At 38.9% G+C, this 22,841-nt stretch overlaps 1 protein-coding gene across 1 annotated transcript in view; it reads left to right on the top strand.

Moving 5' to 3' along the window:
• Positions 1–22,841, top strand: part of kcnh2b (potassium voltage-gated channel, subfamily H (eag-related), member 2b) — a 258,122-nt gene that overhangs the window by 25,871 nt on the left and 209,410 nt on the right. The window contains exon 2 of the mRNA XM_036217494.1: positions 8,037–8,267. Coding sequence (XP_036073387.1) covers positions 8,037–8,267 — 231 coding nt within the window. The remainder of the gene's footprint in view (positions 1–8,036; positions 8,268–22,841) is intronic.

Raw genomic sequence — 22,841 nt, 5'->3', positions numbered from 1 at the left:
CAGAGCTGCAGTGTGGACTCCAGCACTCAGGCTTTCCTCCTCGTGTGCCTACGCAGGGGAGATTCCAAGCACAAACGCACAATCATAGATACATGATAAGTCATACATACAAACACACACACATGCTGGCAGACTGCAAAGCTCCCAAGGTCTGCTTTTAGTGAATTATTCAGACTGCGTTGGTGGCTTTCTCTTTAAGTGCATCTTAGATGTCGCGTCTGTGGATCCAAAATGTTTATGTGAAGCTGGAGGAAAATGAGACAATGTTTGAGTCTAAAACAGCAGGTGCTTGTTAGCCAGACTCTCCATTAACTGCAGACTTCTTGGCTTCAAAAGTTTATTTTAGGAATGTTATGGATGAAAATGCAAACTATTCAGAGATAACTGCAGATATAAATCAAATTAATTAGTAATGTTATTTTCTTTTTAACTCTTTCCTATTGCATTCTATACGGACCAACAGAAAGTCCTTTTGGAGATTAGATTTATTGAATTTAACAGTTTTCAAAGACTCATGCAAATACATAGTTTATCATATATGAAATAGATTAAAATTCAGGCAAAACTTAAAAAATAGGTTTTTAGAGGAGTCTTCAAATAGGGTAAATATGCTCTATGATGAACAATGTTTCCGGTTGAACAGAAGCAATGGTAACAGCAGTCCACTACTGCATTAACACCCTTAGCAAGCAGCACATTTTTGCATGATGTTCAGTCTTTAAAGACCCACTCCAATAAAAATGGTGTTTTTAACATGTCCTTGTGAAATTTTTCTGATTATGGAGGACAAATATAGAGAAAATGAAGATTAAAACTGCACCTCAGAGATTTGATTTATTCAAAAAGTTGAAAAATCCCATTGGAAAAAGCCTGTAGCTGTGACGTAGGTATTACAATCAGTGGTGCAGAGAAATAGATCCATGAACGTCTTTGTTTTACTCATCTGAGCTCTATGGCTGGAAAGCTCTGATGTTGTTTGGCACATTCGTTGCACTGCTACTGTTAGGTTGGGGCTGTGATGGGCTAAACTGGTGAGAGAGAGTAACCAGATGGATGATGGGAAATTGTTTTTGGATAAAAATCTGGGAACACCTTTACAATAGATCAAAAGATGTTCAAAGTGGGAGTTTAATGTTGTATTCAGACGGGACATGTTTGGTTTAAGTAAAGTGAACCAGAGTTTGTTTCTCCCTGATAATCTGGAACAAATTTTCAGTCTGAATACACCCAAGCGGATCCTGATCCCGGACCAGGAACCGCTCTCACCATCTGTCAAGGTGGTCTGTGGTCCATTCCAGTCTCAATAATATCCGGTTCATCTGAGTTCTGAGTTTCCTCAGTCTGAAGAGGTGAAAATTCTGAACTGAACCAAAGAGTCACCGCTGCCTGTTATTATGGGATGTAACCACACATCCTCACTCACAAGTCGTCACATATTGACATTTGGTTAAGGACCCTTCCGCGTCACTTTTTTTACATTTTGGGTTCTCCAATTTGTCCTTTTTTTGACGTACTGGCTGTTTCATTCAGATCACAAGTCTCCAACCTCCGGGCCATAAAGCAGAATCGATCCAGGACCGAAATGCGTAGTGCACTGGTAACCTAACCCGACACCAGAACAGATGTGGTACCAGACCTGAACCGGTACGAGACGCGGTATGGGGCGGGAACTGCACATGTTACCCAATGCAAACCATTACCAGGTTATGGTTAGGGTACCGGTGGACCAGGTACCGAGGACCAGTGCGCATCCGGCACTGTGTCTCGAGGGTTGCACACCCTTGATTTTACGAACAGCTAGCACTTAAAAAAAAAACTAAAAAAAAAAAACAATGAGTTGGGGACACCCATAACATCAAAAAGTGACACGGACGGATCCTTGACCAAACATCAATATGTGTCGACTTGGGGATGAGAATGTGTTGGATGTAAACAGAGTAAAAGGGAAGAAACTGATGAGCCGCAGAGAAACGTGGAGCAAAGATGCAACACAGCAACTCATTGAAATGTGGTCAGATCAATACACGCTCATTAAAATAACTTTTAAAGTGATTCACATTTCTACTCACACTGTTTTCCTGATTATCTATATGTCATAAACACTTACACTGTGCTTTCTTAGCCGTTGCGTCCTTAGCGATAACCTTGCAGAATGCCTCCACGGTACCAAAGTAGCTATATCAATCTCACACTAATACGCATTTTCTAACTTGATCAGTGAATTATAAGGTTTAAATATGTAAACTATCCCGAGAAGGATTGCAAGTGTAGAGCTTCCATTAATTCTGCCACTTGTTGCTTTGCCCTGCCCTCGTAATTAAAGTGATCTTTAGTTGCGTTTTCTTTACAAACTTTGGTCTGAAACAGAAATGTCCAGTTCAAAGACAGTCTGAATACAGACCAAACACAAGTTTCAGGACTCGATCTGGACCAAATTAAGTGGACTCAGTCCGGACCGACGACTTTACCTGACTGAATACGCCATAAACGTAGCTATTGTAACCATTCAACCACTGCACACACCTCTAACAAGCTAAATATCTTAGTATGTTGTTCAATCGCTAACATTGGTGTAGAAATATACTTTTTTTTGTAATATTATTGTTATTGTTCATTTCACTCATTTTTGGATCTTGGTTTTGTTGTGAGTTTGTTCACATTAAGATAGTTTTACTGAGATTTTTGGACAAATGCTGGTTTCTCAGTTACTGGGGGATGCAGACAAGCTCTGTTCACATTTTTGTCCCATCTGCTGACATTTTACTTCTTTTTTATTCAAGGTGTTGCACATTGTTGCAAAAGTTGAGCAGTCTTGAGCAATACTTCCAGCAGTTTTCTTCTGTAAAAACTTCATACTTTTAGGTGGCACTTGCTTCCTATTGCAGTTCTTCTAGTCTTTAATTCCAGCTGCTGTTTTCTCTAAGACAAATCTAGACATCCAGGGTTGCTTTCCTACTTCTTCTCCAAACGATTTCTGTGGCTTCTCATTGGTTAAGCATTTTTAGTCCAAAAAAAACTGCATAAGTAAGGCTGACAGAGACCACTAAGAGCTCAAATTTAAACTAAAAGGAATACTATGACAGAAACAATAATTAACCTGAAATATTTCTAGTTGAACTTAAGAGCTATGCATTGCACAGATAAGAATGTTGCATCTGATGTAATTAGTTTAATCCGCCATAAGTTGGCGGACCAAAAGAAAACCTTTGCTGGGCCAAATTTGGCCCTTGGGCTCCACTTGTGGGTATCCATTGTTTAGATGGATGTGAAGACCAGAACTGCACCATTTCGTTCAAGTCCACTATTGATTAAGTTATTGTAAAAGTGTTCGCAGTGATCTTTTAGTCATGATCATGCAGTTTAAGCAAAAAAACGTGTCTTTTTCTAGGACATAGTTTCTGTAGAGCTACAGGACCTCAATAGAAATTCACCTTTCGGTTGTGGATGAGACTGTTCACACAGAAGTAAGCCTCCACTTGTTTCCCTTTATTACATTCTCTCCCACTAGCTTACAGCCCTTCACAACCTCAACCTAACATTATTGGTGCAACAAAAATGGTGAGATATATCGGGGCTATCCAGCCGTACAGTTTCGATCCAGATTCCAGCTCAGATGAGGAAATCAAAGACGCACATGAATCTATTTGTCTGCAAGTTGATGCATCAGAATAAGAGCGAGTACGGGAGACGTTGACCCGCTCATCACAGTTGAGTCAAAAACTGTAGGATTTTATCTGCTCCTGATTTATCACATTTGGAAAAAATAAAAAATAAAAAACTCAGAAATGCAGTTTTAATTTGAAATTATTTTATGTCACCCATCATAAACTTGTTAAAAACACAAAAAAAAGAATTTCTTTGGAGAAGGTCTTAAAAGTAAAGTACAAAATCCATAAGTTTGTTTGTTATCTCTGATTTGCTGAATATTTATACTCAAGGCAATGGCAAGTGCAACAGACCTGACAAAACAAAGTCTGCAGTCAAAACAACTGTTCACAACTGTGAAATGCAGAAGAAGGATTACCGTGACCTTGATCCTGTCTCTAGACTTGGTTTCCTAAACTGTGTTTTGCACATATTCCAGATTTTTTTTCTTTTTCTATCTCCTTCTGATCTTCTGTAATAAAACAATCTACACAATTTGTTTTTTTTTAAATAAGTATATTTTGGATTTATTTATTTTTTTGCATTGACTAATGTTGTGATTTTTCTTTCTGATGATAATTAATGATTATCATTGGGGCAAGTCATCTGCATTGATCGGTACCAGGAGTCAGGGGAGTGTTCGGATCATCGTCATCGGGAGGATCTTTTGCATTGATCGGTTCATGGGGTCTGGAATATATTCAGATTAGTGCTGCCACAAATCATTATTTTAGTAGTCGACTAATCAGGTCATGCGGAAACTGGGTGTAAAACACACATCTTAACCATTTTTAGCTTTAAACTAACTAAAAATTGGATATATAGCATTTCCTGCGATAATGCTAGTGTGAATGCTGTAAGCTGAATTTGGCCGCTGAAGATGCGGAAGTTGATAGCTGAAACTGCTGAAGCTAATAGCTGAAAATGCTAGAGCTGATAGCTAGCTAAAATATTAGTTAAATGTCAAATTAGCCTAAAAAGCTGAAAATAACGTAGGTTAGCCAAAACAGTTAGCATGTAACTTAAAAAAATAGGCAGACTTCAAAATACCCTAAAAAAAGGAAAAAAAGGGGGGAAAAAAACCTTAATAAATGCCAAAATAATCCAAATAGCTAGCATAATTCTGTTATAACTTTCAACTTTACTACTCTCTGACTCCATTTAATATAAAGTAACAACTAATCAACTATTAAATTAGTTGTCGACTATTTTAATAGTTGATTAATCGACTAATTGTGACAGCCCTATTTCAGAGTAATCATCTGGATATGGTTTTGATTTTTGGTGCTGGTTGGTGAGGGTGATTTTTTTTTCTTTTCTGGAGATAATAATCTTCTGAGTATGTTTAGATTTTTGGTACTGATTCATCTAAATGACATGTCTGTAGATATTTAAAATGTAATAACATCACTGATCTTAAATATGCTTAATAACCTGAATCTATGATTGTAGGGTATAAATAGCTGATATTAAGTCCTGAACCAGATATTGATAATTCGTGTAGAGAAAATGGTATGGTCGAGTCGGGGTGGGACTATATAAGTTCGCTTCCTTCCACTCCCTTTCAAGTGATCTACTTGTGATTGTGTAATATGTGTCTAATGTATGTATTATTACCTGATTGCTTGAAATAAACCATTTCATTCATTCTATGTTACATGGTCATGATTAATATTTTTAGTGGACATGTAAGCCTGTAAACTGGCCTTTAGACAAACTGTTTCAGAGCTGCACAGCGGGTCAAAAGTCAACACTAGAATATGTCTGGACAGCATCTTTGGATAAGAAAAACAAACTGCATGTCAAATTGATACTTAGGACACTTTTATTTTTAGCTTTCTGGATATTATCATATTTCTATTATCTGGATTCCTGTGGATAACAATACTTTTCACGTCTGCTCCTGCATGGCTTTTCTTCCTCTCCAGTTGTGGCTGTAATTTGGCCTTGAGGGAGCCTCTTTCCTTTGCTTATCATAGCTACATGCTGAGAGATTGCATCATTTCTGAAATCATGTAAACCCGATTTTTCTGCCTTTTTCTTGCTGTACAGTCTTTCTTTCTATTTTGCATTGCTCAGATTCTAATGCCTCTGTTCTGCATTAACATCGTCGAGGTCTCTCAGTCATCATCACTCACTCAAAATGCTTTTTATGGTGACACATTTCTACCTGTTCCTCATTGTTTTCTGCCTCTGTGAGGCTCAGAGGGCGGCTGTCAGTAATCCACAGAAGCAGTTTATCAAGTGCTTCCACACAAATGCTCGCCACTGTATTCATGAATATGAGAGCAGGCTGCCGCTTTATTCCCGGTGTGAGATCAGCCTGGTTAATTCAGGATGAGCTGTTTAGATAGATCATGTCTTGAAGAATAATGAGAGGGAAGTTGTGACAACAGATGCAGGGCACTGGGAGAAAAAATACCTCCCGTTCAACATTTAAACAGGAATCATTTTACTGCGGTGGAACAAATGAGTAGATTAGATCGGATTCTGGCATAAATAGTGTCTGATTAGAAAGAGAAAAGAAAACATGAAGAATTTACTGTGCAGATTTAAATGGAGGGAACAAATTTGAGTTTTACTATGCTTAACGGAAAACTTTTAGTTGACATTTTAAGCTTTTCGTGACTTACAAATGTTAGGTGTTTCTATAAAAAGCATATTTTCAAACTTAAATACTTTAATTTAAATCATAGAATGATAATGGTTTTGAAATGTTTCACTATCTGACCTCTGAAATCCTGTTTCCTTCCTCTCTGCGGGATCTTTTAGTTTTATTTATCCTGAAGTTTTTCCTGAGGTCCTGCTGTCACATGACCTAAATGTAATCTGTGCAGACTGTTCATTTCAAAGACAACAAAATCATCAAATATTCATATAAAACCTGAATCAGAGACTGTTTTAATTGTCTAACTGACGCTGAAAATCACGACATCTACATTTTCTCTTTTAAAGCCTGATATAACAAACACATAAAAAAATCTTGAACATACGTATAAACTTTTTATTTATGTTAACAGGAGAATAGAAAAAGCCAAACTATAATATGCTCAGCTTTTTTAATTTTTTTAAAGGTGGTTTTTATTCTACAATGTATTATTAGGACCAGTTTACGAGTCATTTTTTTAACTTTAAAACTGGTAAATTTGCAAAAAAAAAAAAAAAGTATATTTATTACTTTAAAGGGTAACCAAACCATAAATTAACTTTTTTTTTGGCTGTTCAACCCTATAAATGGGGCTTTAAAAGTGCTGTTGGTCATAGCCAAATTTTTGACAAATTGAAATAAAACTGTTAAATTCTTCAAAATGTAGTCAAAAATCTTCTATAGGTTTACACGATGTATTACAGTTCAATTTTGTGATTGGTCAAACCATGTTAATTTCAGAAGTCCCACATCATGATTTGTCGCTCCAGTAATGATAACAGTCCTGCCCCCAAGCCCCGCCCCTCTGACTGAATTTTCAAATTTCAGCAGTAGGTGGAGTCAGCCTCCAACTTCCTGGTTTGGTTATCCTTTAAAAGCCATTGGCTAAATCTACAACTTTTAATCCTATACTTTAATGAGATTTAAATTTGTAAACTTCCTTTTTTTTCCTTTTTGTGGCCCTAATTCTCAGTCCAATGAATTCAATTCAGTACAAATTTTAATTTAAAAAACAAACAAAAACCTCCTTTCTGAGACATTATACGGCTTCCAAAACAATCATCTTGGATTCATTTTGAATGGAATTTAGCCTTTCCAAAAGTGTGCGAGAGCATTCTTGGTTTTAAATTCAAGTAAAAAAAAACAACTATTTTTTAATAGAATTCTGCTTTCCAAAAGTCTATTTTTTTGTACTCTGGCACATCCTCCGTTGTATTTACTTCCTTTTCTCTCAGCTTATGGTAGAGTGTGATTCAAACCCCCTTCGTTTGTATTTTTTTTTTCATCTTTGTTTTTTTTCTGTTTTTTATTTGTACAGGACGCAGAGAAAGAACATAAAACACCCACACATTACAAATGGACCAACTATTAGAGCTTCACTGAATCAGTTCAAATAATCCAGTATTCAAAACTCATTAACTGCTTTCTGTAGTAGTATCAACTTTGGAAGGAAAAGCATTTAAAGTAATGCACAGGGTGAACAGGATGAAAGTACAGCAGGTACCAGAGGTTGGCATACAACTCATTATTGTTTTTTAACATCTAATATATGTGTTATTTTCTTTTATTTGTTCCGTAATACAGCTAGAAGATGAAAAAGAAGTGTTTTGGTTTCAACTGATGTCAGATCAGCTTCAAAGTTAAAGTGAAATGTCAATTTACTGTTGGATCATCGCGGTATGTATGATCACTTTTTCTTCTCTGGCAGTGAAACTCTTCTCTTCTTTTCCTCTTTTCCTCACAGGTCGTAAGTTTATCATTGCCAATGCAAGAGTGGAGAACTGCGCCATCATCTTCTGCAACGATGGCTTCTGCCTCTTGTGCGGTTACTCGCGGGCGGAGATCATGCAGAAGCCGTGCACCTGTAACTTCTTGTACGGACCTGAAACCAAGCGGCTGGCCATTGCCCAGATGGCTCAAGCCCTTCTGGGGTCCGAGGAGAGGAAGGTGGAGATCAACCTGTACCACAAAGACGGTAGGACACCAGAATAAGATATACGCAGAAGTGGGTTTGGGAGGGACTTTTATTGATGTCAAGCTAATATCAGTTTTTGGTGAGCTTGTGGATGAGTCTGGAATCAAGCATTGTTTACTGATCTCAGAGAGTGGGTCTTGCATACAAAAGTATAAAACAAGAGTTAGAGCTGTGAGTGGCGTTGCCTGCCACCCTGATACAAGTTGGATGTGACAATTTCATGAAAAAATGGTTTTATTTCCATAGCAACCATTTTATGTTTTGGTCGTCTGGGGATGTCGAACAGATCTATGTCAGCTTTAGTGGAATCGTCAAAGGTAAACTGGTGGATTTCCTTGGCAACCAAGGTTTTTTTGTCAGAAAAAAGGTACATTCCTAATGGTGCATTCACACCAGACACGGTAGGCACGTCTAATTAGCATCTGCCGCCTCTCTTTTGTTGTGTGTCAAAATTACTGTCTGTAGCCCTGATGCCCCGGCCACGGAGAACCCACCAAAGTTCTTCTGGAATTAATTTGTTTCCACACCATGAAAATCATGGATGATGCCGAACGGGTAGATTTATTTGTTTTGGAGAGCTCTACAGAGGCGCCAGCAAGCATGTTACCGTGTCTGGTTTCACCGGGTTCTGCGTACTTCACTCGTGCTGCGATAGCTGCACCGGCCGTTTTAAACATTCCGTCTGTTTTGGTCTGGTTTGGGCATTTACCCAAGAGGGGGTTTAACTGAGCGATCTTTGTATTATTTTCTTGATAAAAATAAGAAAAATATCATGAGCCCATGAAGCTAGAGCAATGATGCACGCTACAACGGCACTCCCTGCAGCTAACCCGCATGGCGAGCTCCCGCCGCCTGGGTAGTAGACCTGGCGAGATCTGCTAGTTGCTATTAGTTCTGCCAGAGCCTGGGCTGTGGAGATTGCTAGCCAAACTATCCACCGGCGTCTGGCTAACGGAGCAGTCAATCCAGCTCCATAGGCTCTGAGGCGGGATGGCGAACTTTCCATGGTGCATCCAACCACTTTTCCCAGCAGTCACTGGGACAGTCTATGGGTTAAAAAATGGATGGAAATTCAGGACGGAAAATCTATTAAATTTATTTTTCTACCCTTTGATGTAGTCACTAAAAAAAGGTCACATGTCCAAAGCTGCGTCCCTGATTGGTCGACGTGCCACGCCAACCTTGCTGCTCTGCACCCGGCGCCCAAGTCACACGCGCCGCAACAGATTGCGTCTCTACATTGACTTAACATTGAAACTTGATGCCTCTGCTGTGCAGGCCGTGTATATAAGATCTTATATTATAATTCTGATAAAAAATGTCCAGTAATAAAGAAACATCGCTTTTGAGAGCTGATCTCACTCAGTCTACAGCTTCTAACTCCAACATTTTTACCCCAGGAGTTAGAATGTAATAGATCACAATCCATATGAGGAGTTCAAAATGGTAGCGGATGCTAAAGGGATCTTTTGTTTTAATCCAAGATGGTCTCCTTTTCCCCAGGTCAAAGGTTGACATAACTTTGGTTGTAGTTGTAGACTTAGGCTGGTGGTGTGTGTGATTTTTTGTTTTCAAACTATTGCTTTTCTCATAATGTGCAAAATTGTGAAGATTACCAAATTTCACTCTTTGCCAGAAAATGTCTGCTAAGAGTAGGTCCTGTGGCCATCCCATAATAATTTCAAATCTTTTTTTGATATTCCCTATTCTCGTATTTTTTTGGGAAGCGGTTTTGGCTGCATTAAATTTTTTAGAGGTTTCTCCTATTGGTCAAAGACACAGTAAAACAGAACAATTGCAATAAAAATCTGGTCCTTGCAGACCAGAAGAGGTTAAATTGAGGTCAGAATAGTCTCGTGTAAGCCCAAACTGTGGTAATTTTTATATGAAAAGAAAGGTATGAACTCAGTAGTAAAGTAAATGTTGGATGAAATTAACAGGATTAAGGTCAGGTCACAGGGTGCTGGCTACTCCAATGTTGGACGGTTTCCATGGTGACACAAAAGATGGGGTGGAAGGAAGGATTTGTTACAAAGGAAGAGGGAAAATAGGGCAAAGATGAGTGAGAATCATCCAGGTGATTGTGTCAATAGAGGACCACCGGGAGAGAAGTGGAGAAGATGACAGAGAAAAGACAGGAACGTCTGTCAGAAAGTGTGATTCCCACCCAGTCTGGAAGTTAAAATTAGAGATAAAAGCACAGATTGGATGGGAAGCGTGATACCCATCAGAAGCGTTTCTGCCAGATCACACTCCCCTCCCTCTGCAAGTTTCACTTCCCACTGTTTATCCCGGGGATGTGAAAACACAGTGACACTGTTATCCAAATGGAACTCACAAAAACAAACTCAAAACATTTTCAGAGCCTTTTTTAGTTGTTTTTTCTTTTACTGAGTCATTTGGAGAGAAATTGCAGAAAATGTTTGGGAGAAGAACAAAATGTCATACCCATAGAAGCTGAGACTACACTCGATTTTATTTATGCTCAAAACAATTTGATTACATATTTGTGTCACACCAACCATGAATCGCTAGTTTCTAGAGCACATGTGTCAAAGTCAAGGCCCTGGGGCCGGACCCGGCCCTCCGGGTCAATTAATTTAACTGTTATTAATGTTCCGATTTTTTCTTGCGCTTATTTCTAACCTGCATAATTTTGACAAAATCTATTTTTATGGAGAGTAAATATTGAAAGTTATTTAAGGTTTAAGTTGGTTTATTCTGGAATAATATTTCTGCCTTTTTATTATTATTAATAATTATGTTAAAAAGTTATGGTTTTAAAGTTTTAAAGCATTCTGATAGCTTAATGGACCATTTTGGCATTTACTAATACTTTTTAGGGTGTTTTGGAGTTTAGCTAATATTTCAGCTACATGCTAGCTGTTTTTTTTTCTTCAGTTTTTTTAGCGAGTATTTTAGCTGGCTATTAGCATCAGTGTTTTCAACTATTAGCAACAGGGTTTTTAGTTATCCATTTAAGCTTCTTTAGCATCCAAATTCGGCTTACAGCATTCTCACTAGGACTATCACAGGTAATGCTATAGTTAATAATTATGTTCAAAGTTATGGTCCTATGGTTCGGCCCTCAACCTAAGATGTGTTTTGGATTTTGGCCCCTTGTACGATTGAGTTTTACACCCCTGTTCTAGAGATTTACAGACAAAAAACAGAATTATTATTGGATTAGAATTGAGGACTTTTGTATTTTTTTTCCTAATTTTATATTTTTGAGGTTCAGTTATTACAAGCAAATGAACACATGTTAAAATCTTTTAATCAGTGTTATTCCCTGAAGGAACATTTGTTTTTCTGCTAAACTAACTGCTCCTCTGAAGCCTCAATCCTCCATCTCAGCCTGACATGCTTTCCTCCAAACTCTCCATCTCTGCTTGGCAGCACTTTATTTCCTGTTCCGCGCATGAAACCACTCTGCTCTGTTTCAGTGCCACATTGCCTTTACTGAGCTTAGGTTGGCCTGGTATTGGCTCACCGTGTGGAGGACAGGCTGAGTGCAGAGGCAGCAGCAGCTACTGATGCATGAACACAACTTGAATGAAATGAAGTTTAACAGTCACACTTTACCTATGCAAAAGTGTAAAAACAAACACTGTCTTTAAAATGACGATGACTCTCAATAACATGAATAACAAAGTGAAACATGGTGGTTAAATGTTTTCTAAGCAGGGGCTTTAATGCTCCCATAATTCCTTGGTCACAACTGCTGGATACTGACTGTCCGTGGGCAAAAAAATATGTCACATTACACTTACTGAGCGTCGCAACTGAGCGCCGTTAGCTGAGTGGTGAAGTTAGCAGCTGATTACCGCTAGCTGAGTGGCGAAGTTAGCAGTTGGCAGTGCCCTTTTTTTGAAAGGGGCTGTTCTCAATTTGTGACATTAGCTTGTAAAAAACCGCTAGTTTTTGTGGGTTGCGAGAAGCTGAGACTAAGAGTTCAGGTTTTAAAGCTCAAAAAGTTGATTTTGCATAGCATAGGTTCTTTAACAAGGAGAAAATATTGTGAAAATGTCCATATCTATCTGAGAAAAGTCTAGAAAGTGTGTAGTGATGGGTATTACAGCCTTAAACGTGTAATCCTACTTTGGGGATTTCACCTTTCCCAGGTTATTTATGGAACCTTTCAATAAACGAGGTAACACTGTTTTTGTTTGCGTTCACAAATATTTTTGCCTCCTTCTGTGATTGGATGGTTGTGACCCAGGTGCCTCCTCTGTCTCAGTCTTTCACCTCAAGCCTTTAGTTCCAAAGACCCTTCTTAGATAACACTTGTGGGCTCCCTTCAACCCTTCCAGGGCCTGCTGATCGAACACCGTAGACGAGCCTCATCCATAATGCAGACTGGAGGAAACAGTATGCCACCTCCTCTTGTTCCCTTTGACTTCATATTTCCCTCCTTATATCTTGTAAAGACGACAAAAAAAAAAAAAAAAACAGAAACAGCTCCCAGAATCTAATACAACAGCATAGATTTCAGACATCGGGGTGAAAAAAGCTACAACCTACCAAAACCACACAACATCCAAACCTGTGACAAACACACTGTGTGCAGGCAGGGAGTTCATTTATCTAACGGCGAGTTTGGGCATGAGCCTTCATGATGATGGATCGCCCATCTATTTCCCAGGATCAATTGTTGGACTCCAGTTTATTTAATAAAGCTATCCAAACAAACTGAGAGTGCATGAATTTATCAGGCAGAACAACGACATCATCGTATTGGTAAACACATTCACTGTTATTTTTGGTCGTGTGGAACAGTTGTAGGATTGCTTGGGAAACTGGTAACCCTTTAATACTGGAGATGTCGCTGGCAACACCTGAATCATATACACACTCTTTGACCCACCATAACTTATCAACAGTTATGGATTTATATTGATTACATTAGCAATTCACTGCTTTACATTCTTGAATATATATTACTTTGGAATCGACTGGAGTTACATTAATTGTCTCAACATTTTAAGAGTTATGGTAGTTGAAAAAAGGTCTAAAGCTTTGGTGTTGACCCTTGTGCTCTCTTATGGGGTCCAGATGACCCAAGCCTTACATTGACGTGTTATCCATTCCATGACAAATGTGGATGAAGGTGGACAGGATTTCATGTCTGTCACAGACACCAATGAAAATCAAAAATAATTGAAAGAAAGGTTCGGTGCTCTGTCTTGAGGGGACCACACTCCCAACATCAACATACCTAGAGTTAAAGGGTTAAGGCTGCGAGTCTTTTGGTTGCGTTCAAAGATTTACCAGTATAAAGAACGGGATTCATGACCTCTTGAGGGCAACTCTAGATCAGAGTTCCCCAAACCACGCCCCCATCCGGTCCACCTCCACATTTGGCCCAGTCCCCTGAACACTATCAGAGATGCATCATTTTTTATTTTCTTTTTCAGTCTGGCTATGCAATCGAGACCCACAATCCCAAGTGACTTTTTATTCCACTTTTCTGCAGTCTCTGCCATCATGTGTGGCTTTCTGGAAAGCATTAAATGTTTGAGCTTCTTTTGTTAGCCTACAAACCGACCCCGGCCCCACATCAGAGAAGAAAACAGCCATGTGGCCCTCACAAGAAAAGGTTTGGGGACCCCTGGTGTAGATCATGAGTTGGAGCCCTTGATTGCTAATTGAAATCAGGACTTGAGTATCAGCTGTGTATGCATTAGAAATAGAACATAAAAATGTATTATGTGAAACATTTATCTCAATACAACACAGTCCTACACTCACTGGAAACACCTGTCCAACTGCTCATTAATGCAAACTTCTAACCAACCAATCACATGCCAGTAACTCAATAAATTTAGTGTTGTAGACGTGGTCAAGATGATCTGCTGCAGTTCAAACCGAGCATCAGAACAGGGAAGACAGGTGATTGAAGGGACTTTGATTGTGACTTGGTTGTTGGTGCCAGGTGGCCTGGTCTAGTATTTCAGGCCTTGACCTTTTACCTTTTACTGTTAAATTCTTGTTTTGCCTCTTTTATTGACATTTACGTGATAAATGATTGTAAAAGCGCAATAAACCGTTTATTTCAAGTCTCTAAATTGATTGAAATTGGTCCGCTGGTGAGACGTCACACACCATATCTGATCAGTTTTTTTTCTGCAATTCTCTTCCAAAATAAATAACCTTTATAACTGTTGATCATAATACGTTTTCTACTGAAATGTTAAATATGTCAAAGTTGTAAGTGGTTTTAGCCATAAACCTGTTGTCTAGCTTGAGCATCATAAATCTGCTGATATGGACATGGAACAGGGAGATCAGTGGGTGTCTGTTAAACCGTGTGTTGTCCTAATACCACAGTGCTATGATCATTCTGAGCACTTAAAGGTGCAGGCTGTCCATTGTGATGGCAATAGGACTCCTGATTGCCTAGCAGCAGTAGCTAAGCCGAGCACTTAGAGACCCACTGCCTCTCAAGAGGTTAGTGCTGTGTCACTGATGGGATTGAGCCAGTCTTCAGCAAAGAGCACATCACTGCCACGCACAACCACAACAACTACTCTGAATTATTATGTGCACAATAACAAATGACTTTTAGAAATGTGCTCATGCTTCCAGGCAGAGATGTAAATGTTTTGCTTCTTTCAAGAACCAGGGAGTATCACGACATGGATCAGATCAGAGTGAACGACAGACAGAAACCAGATCAGAGCACACTTTGTGTCCCCATCAAGTACTGACTGGGGGAGGGGCTAGAGAAGTTAGAGCAACCACCGCTTTGTCCTTGACTTCCAACTTCTTTTATTTTTAAGTTTCTTTGAAATTCTTCTGCCCTTCCTTGCAAGAAAATTGGTTTCTTTAATGTTATTATTTATGAGCAGTTAAATCTGATGCAATGGATCATGGGAAATGAGCTTTCTTGGTTTCTCATGTTAACAGCATTCTGCATCATCTTTTCACCAAAACCTCTTGATCAACAAAATGCCTTTTTTTAACTCCAGGTCAAGAACTGGTTCCGTTTTGCTGTGTTTTATGTTTTTGGTTTCAAACCTTGACCCTGTAAGACAGATTGAAATATTGCAGCAACATATCCTCCGGTTCTTGGATTCTCCATCCATTTTGAAGCTGGGCAAGGAAAAGTGTGATTCCTCCACAGACACCTTCTTTGGTTTTCCCTGGGGTTTTATATCAAGAAACCTTTAGAGAAGAGCTCCAAATTAACCAGAGTCTCCACAGTTCATAATCAGGAGTAACCGAGCCCTTTGCTTCTCCTTAAAATGCTGTCCATGCACCAAATGATCAAACGATGATAGAGCATGGGGATACAGGAGTGCACTGTCCTTCACCCAACTCAAGTCGACAAACAGGCCAAAGGTGGCAGAGTGCTGGGAGTGAATCAAGTCCATCTAAAGCAGAGGTTTTCAACTAGCGGCCTGTGGGCCATTTGTGGCCCCCACCTTAATATGAAAGTTCAACGTCTACTAATCAATATCTTCTGCATGGCCAGACTAAAGTACTAAAGTACGCTGTGTTTCTGGTTGTATAGTGCAGCTGCATGGGCTGATAGGCTTTTGGATCATGGCATAGAAATTGGGGAGGGTACTTTGGCCTCCTAGACCGGGTTGGTACGGGAAGGAAGACCAGAGAGGGTTCTTCAAAACAAGAATTTGTTGTTATGTTGGCATAAATCTGATCCCAAAACATCAAAGTGAGGGATGTGATCAAATTATATGTTCTCATTTGTTGTGATAGTCTATACACCTGTAATGGATTTTATTTTCTATTACAAACATTGTCTTTTATTATTTTTTTTTTTCACAGTAACGACCCCTCACTGGTGATTATAGGAGTTTATGTTGTTTTAGACCATGTTCTGGGTGAATTCTTGATTCTGATTGGCTGCAGGGTGTCCATTTAAAGGTGTTTTCTCATTTATTTATTATTTTAATCTTTAATTGAGTTTTGATTGTTGACATTTTGTTACTAGTTCGGTTTCTGATTTTGTTGTTTACTGTTGGGTGTGTTGAATGTTGCTACTGTACTGCAGGTGAGAACGTTACAAACTAAAGGTCCTGGTTCAAATCCCGGCTGGATCCTTTCTGTGTGCCGTTTCCATGTTTTCCATGTGCATGAGAGTTTTCTCCAGGCACTCCGAAAGTCCAAAAACATGCTTCGTAGGTTAATGGAGAATTAGCTGTAAGTGATTGTGTGGGGCAAACTGGAAATGTGTCCAGGACATACTCTGTCTTTACCCAGTGGTGGCGAAGATAGGCTCCAGCAACCTTAGGATCCCAAAAGAGATTCTCCAGGTTTAGAGAATAGATGGAAATGAGAGATTTTCTCTCTTTGCAGTTGTCATGCTAATCGAGTTTTTATTTAAAGCAGAGACATTGAAAGTCTCTAGCTTTTAAATCTTCTGCCTTTAGGCCGGCTCTAACCTTCATGGAGGATTTTATGAAATAAGAGAACAAAGCAAATAGATGCTAATGACATTACAGTACAAGGAAATACTTACGATTAGCAAGTATAATGGGTCATCCATCCTATTGTAGTGGTACTTTCAAATGCAAATGTTGGCTTTTAGTGGTTGTTCAGCTTAAGTACAATATCTTGGATGAGTTTAGTTTGGACTTTAGAAACTGACTCATTGATCTTTCTAGAAACATGCAGCTGATTTCTCCTCTCACCTTTACTTTAAGAAAAAAACAGAATTATGAGACATGGACAGATGGATTACTGTCATGAAACATCCTAAAACTTTATTTAGAAATGTGTGTGCATATATTCCTCATAATGACTCATTTATTTTTAGCATACATTATTCAAACTGGAATCCTTTTAAATATTACATTACAATGCAGGTATTGTACAGAGATGGACTTTCTTATTGATAGTGATGAACACTAAAATCTTGTTTCGAGTATTTGTAATTAAAAAAAAGTTCTCAAAATCACATTTTTGGATTTTTGGTCAATGACATATCTATTATTTACTCAGTATTTATTATTATTATTATTATAAAAAATAATCTGAGCGGTAAAAACATGAGCAAAAATACTTTTTACAATGTAAAAAAGTAAACATATATATATATATACATATTTATGTCATAAGTAACAACTGTGTACTAAAACATCTATTAGTGTCTCTTTTTTGTCTCTGTCACACTTCCTTATTTCTAGAGAATTGGCACCCATATGACCTGTTCAGTTAGAGTTTGAAACAGCAAAGTTGAAGACAATTACAAGTGAAAGGTTCCAAAGTTTATATTTCAAACAGTTTCATTATTGTTCTTAATATCAAAACAGCTTTTATTTTAACTGAGGTGCTGTTTCTAGTGCTTAAAGAGGTTTGCATTAATGAATTTTTAGTCTTTGTCCAAAATGAGACTAATAATGACTCAAAAAGTATACGTGTGTGTAGCCCCGCCCCTGGATTTGTCCAATCATTTCAATTTGTGTGATTGTGAGTAAAAATGGCCAAAAACAAAACATCAAGTCCACCAATCTCTTTCTGTTTCGCCTCTACTGTATATTTCCTGTTATATGTTCTCTGCTGGAAAACATCTGCCAATGTCAGATAAGTGTATTATTCCTTTAGTTCTTACTGAGGTTATTATTACCTAATTTCATCTTTAAAGTTCTCATAGACTCCATAAGAACTAGATTTCTGCAGGGTAAAAAAACAAATTAACCTCTTATTGTTGGTATAATGTGGAATTCCTCCTTCCTGCCAGCCCCAGTTCTTAGCCTATCAAGAGTGACACATGGACGGAGGTTTGCTACAGTCATTACCGCGGCGAGTGGTTGGGATTGTTCTTTTCTTTTCTCCTGATGTCGCCCTCAGTCCCTTAAAGCCTGCCAATCAAACTTTGTGCTGCTGCACGAGGCCTAATATCTGTCAGATGGCTTTCATTCTCCTCCGGGGTGCAAACGCTCTAATGACCTTGCCATTGCTATTCCTTCCACAGACGGCTGAACCCACAGCAGTGGGACTGGGACAAAATACGCTAGGTAAATGGAGCAATATGAAAATTATATATATATCTACTGTTGGGTTAAGGAAAGTCTGGGGAAAGAGTAATATTTCCATCCGCATGAATAATATAAAAGAGAAGGAGGATGGATGAAAGCTCCGACTGCTGTACTAGTGAAGTCATTTTTATGGACCATGAGCTTATCGCAGTTTGTCATTCAGTAAATTTAATTCTACTTGTCAGAATAATAGATGTGGACATGGTATATATGTGGAGTTTAACTTTTTTTGCTTATTTTATATTCATGTTTAATAGAAAATCTCAATATTTAAGACAACTTTATCTAATAATTACTGTTCTTAGTTCATAGTCACCATTTTCGCCACACTGGATTCCCCTTATCGGTTACTCGTGTTCCAGTCAAGACCGCCTCAGACCAGGATCATATCAGGTTCTGGATGGGATCAGATCAATAATGACACTGCTTTATCTTCATCTGATGCTCTGCATGATCACCTGTCAGATGTTTGTTGCTCCTGATGTGTTTCTCTGTCTCCTGAGGGGCGGGGCTTCACCTTAACCGTTGTAAAATAACTCAACACAGCACAGATTGAAAGAGTAAAAGTAAAGCGTATCTCTATCAAAGTTTGGGTCAAATAATGACTAAACACCCGTACAATTGTTGACCCGTACAGGTGCTGTAGGTTTTTGGGTTGTCCAGGCTTGTTAAATGGTGTAGAGAAGAGTGGCTGGATCTTATGGGTCTTATGGAGTATAGATGACCCCAGTCTTACCTTGATGGTTGACAAATGTGGATGAAGGTGGACAGGATTTCATGTCTCCCATGGACACCAGTGAAAATCAAAAACCATTGAAAAGAAAGTTCTTATAGGGTCCAGATGACCCCACTCCAACCTCGACATACCTAAGATACCACAACAGTTAAGATGAATACAGGTGTGTACATTTCTTTATTCTAGTTGGAGGTACACGCACTTTTAATGTACAAATGATGCTCATTAGTAAGGTGCGCATACTTTCTGCTTACTTACAAACGCTGCATGAACATTTTTGCTCTATGGACTCAGCGATCTAGATATTTCCTGAGGGGTCTACTGCTTGCCCAGCACTGGTTTAACCATTTCTCGCCCGCAGACAACCTGCATCCATCCTTAAGGGCAGTTGTGGCTAAGGCTTTAAATGTTTCTTTTTTACAAGATTAATGTGCTTTTGCTCTTGAAGAATGTTGGATGAAGGGCTGGACCAACATTTTTGAATAGGTGTCACTGCGATTTAGTTCATTTACTTGATATGAAAAGCACTAAACCAACAGATGAACTACATGCCTCAAAGTTTTGGCACTATTGGAGTTTTTTTTAAATATGTTCCAAGGAAAATTTTGAAAATACAAAAATAACTAGAAATCACAAATTTCGTTTTCAGTTTTTCAAACTTTAAACCAGTTGGTAAGTTTTTTCTTGGAGGAGGATTTCTAGATCAACATGGAAGGTTGTTTCACTCTCCCATGTAAGTCTGGTGATACATTTGCCGCTAACAGCCTTCTTTTGCCATTGATGACAAATTTACCTGTCAAGTGAAGAATCTGATAGATTCTAGAGGTGGTTTGCCGTTTTTTCTGAGATAGCATCATTAAAATCTTCTACTTCTTTTCCTTTCGGCTTTTCCCGTCAGAGGTCGCCACAGCGAATCAGTTTCCTCCATCTAAGCCTGTCTTCAGCATCCTCCACTCTAACACCAGCCACCTTCATGTCTTCATTCACTGCATCCATAAACCTCCTCTTTGGTCTTCCTCTAGACCTCTTTCCTGGCAGCTCTAGACTCAGCATCCTTCTACCAATATATTCACTGTCTCTCCTCTGAACATGTCCAAACCATCTCAGTCTGGCCTCTCTGACTTTATCTCCAAAACCTCTAACATGTGCTGTCCCTCTGATGTATTCATTCCTGATCCTATCCATCCTGGTCACTCCCAAAGAGAACCTCAGCATCTTCATCTCTGCTACCTCCAGCTCTGCTTCCTGTCTTTTCTTCAGTCCCACTGTTTCTAGTCCAAACAACATGGCTGGTCTCACCACAGTCTTGTACACCTTTCCTTTCATTTGTGCTGAAACTCTTCTGTCACACATCACACCTGACACTTTTCTCCACCCATTCCAACCTGCTTGCACTCTCCTCTTCACTTCTTTTCCACACTCTCCATTACTCTGTACTGTTGACCCTAAATACTTAAACTCCTCCACCTTCTTTATCTCTTCTCCCTGTAACCTCACTCTTCCACTCTGGTTCCTCTCATTCACACACATGTACTCTGTCTTACTGCGGCTAACCTTCATTCCTCTCCTTTCCAGGGCAAACCTCCACCTCTCTAACTCCACCTCCACCTGTTCCCTGCTCTCACTACAAATCACAATATCATCTGCAAACATCATAGTCCATGGTGATTCCTGTCTAACCTCATCCGTCAGTCTGTCCATCACCATTGCAAACAGGAAGGGGCTCAGAGCTGATCCCTGATGTAATCCCACCTCCACCTTGAACTCCTCTGTCACCCCTACAGCACACCTCACCACTGTCTTACAGCCCTCATACATGTCCTGCACTGCTCGGACATACTTCTCTGTCACTCCAGACTTCCTCATACAATACCATAGTTCCTCTCTGGGCACTCTGTCATAAGCTTTCTCCAGATCTACAAAGACACAGTGGAGCTCTCTCTGACCTTCTCTGTACTTCTCTATCAACATCCTCAAAGCAAATGTTGCATCTGTAGTGCTCTTTCTTGGCATGAAACCATACTGCTGCTCACAAATGTTCACTTCTGCTCTTAGTCTGGCTTCCACTACTCTTTCCCACACCTTCATTGTATGGCTCATCAGCTTTATTCCTCTGTAGTTACCACAACTCTGCACATCTCCCTTATTCTTAAAAATGGGCACCATCACACTTCTCCTCCATTCCTCAGGCATCTTCTCACCACCTAAGATCCTGTTGAACAACCCAGTCAAAAACTCCACTGCCATCTCTCCTAGACACTTCCATACCTCCACAGGTATATCATCAGGACCAAGAGCCTTTCCACTAAAAATACTCACCCTAAATATCCCAAACCAGTAAATTACAGATCATTATCCAACCTGTTGTCAATAATTCTGGATGTTTGTTGCAGCACAACTTGACTACCTAAACCCACAGAATCTTTCAAACATTTAATTCTGTGACACAGTAACAGTCCTGGTCAGAGTGGCCTTCTGTTTTGTTTATGACATACATGCTGTCAGAAACACGGTCTTCTCCTGGTTCTATATAAGCCCAGTTTACAAAACAAAAATCCATCTGCCATTCAATTTTCAGCGGAGTTCCCCAAGGCTCTATACTTGGTCCTGTGCTATTCATCACCAATATGCTCCCGCTTCAGAACACTGGATCATTTTTTGACCTGTGTGTTGAGAATAGCAACTAAAATTGACCGTCATGACCTTCTTTGTGGAAATAAAGGCGTATAGCTTTCTGACGGCTTCATTAGCCAACAAACACGTTTAAGAAGAAATTAAAATGCTATTTTTTAAACATTTCTTATGCCGGTCAATCAAAATGCTTTATATCTTACATTTTATGGACGTTTTTTTCTTTTATTATTATTTTTTAATTATAAACTGTATTATTTATTGATACACTTTTTAGTTTGAGCTTCTGTTGTTGTTTCTGTGTTCCATGTGCTTCAGATCATTGAGAGTTCAGTGATGAGAAATGACCAGATAGGAAGCAGACGATTGGGTTTGTAAAAAGACAGCTTCAAAGCGGCTTTTGAACTTTGAGGTTGGAGAGATCAAAGTTTGTGCCGAGCGCAGCAGAGAGCCTACTCGCTCTGAAGTTTCAAGGGGATGTAAGTGCGAGGTCTACGGTCTGATAAGTATAGCCGATTTCTTGTTTGAAAAGTTTACAGTCGAGTACAAAAAACAATATTTTGTTTCATGGATTTAAATTTTAAAATGTACATTGTTTGGAAAAATATGTATATTCACATTTCTGTCTTGATCTATAGTCACTGGAAAATATTCTGTTATTGCCAAATATGTTATATTTTGTAACAAATATGTTATAAAAAATGATAAATATGTTATATTTTGTAACAACTGAAATTTCATTAAAGTCTCAGACCAGGACATGAAACTGCCATACACAGTCAGGATTGAGATTTTTTTATGCTAATGAATAATCTAAACATAATGTCAAAAAAGGCATTTATGTAAACACTTAATCAACCCACTCAGTGTGGTTCCTCCACAGTGCTGCTAAATGAGAGAAAAGCAGATGGTCTGAATGCCAAACACTGCCAAGAGCAACAGTTAACAATTAGAAACTGGACACTAGCATGTCCACCCTCGCTTTTAGTCAAGCTATAAAGGTAATTGAGGGAAGAGGGGGCAGATGGAATCAGTCTTTTCTACTGCTATTAAGCCTTGAGGCTGTGCTTTTGTGATAGAAAATAAGGCATAGATTGACGTGGTGATTAATGCAAGAAAAGAGTAAAATACAGAATGTCTCAAGAGCAAAGAAAATAGTTAGCAACACATTTCTTTAGTTTTTTTTTTTTTATCTTTCTGAAC

Source organism: Oryzias melastigma, linkage group LG20 (assembly GCF_002922805.2).
Source record: "Oryzias melastigma strain HK-1 linkage group LG20, ASM292280v2, whole genome shotgun sequence".
NCBI lineage: Eukaryota > Metazoa > Chordata > Actinopteri > Beloniformes > Adrianichthyidae > Oryzias > Oryzias melastigma.
The sequence above is the reverse complement of the archived record's forward strand: the minus strand, read 5'-3'. Positions and strand labels throughout refer to the sequence as shown.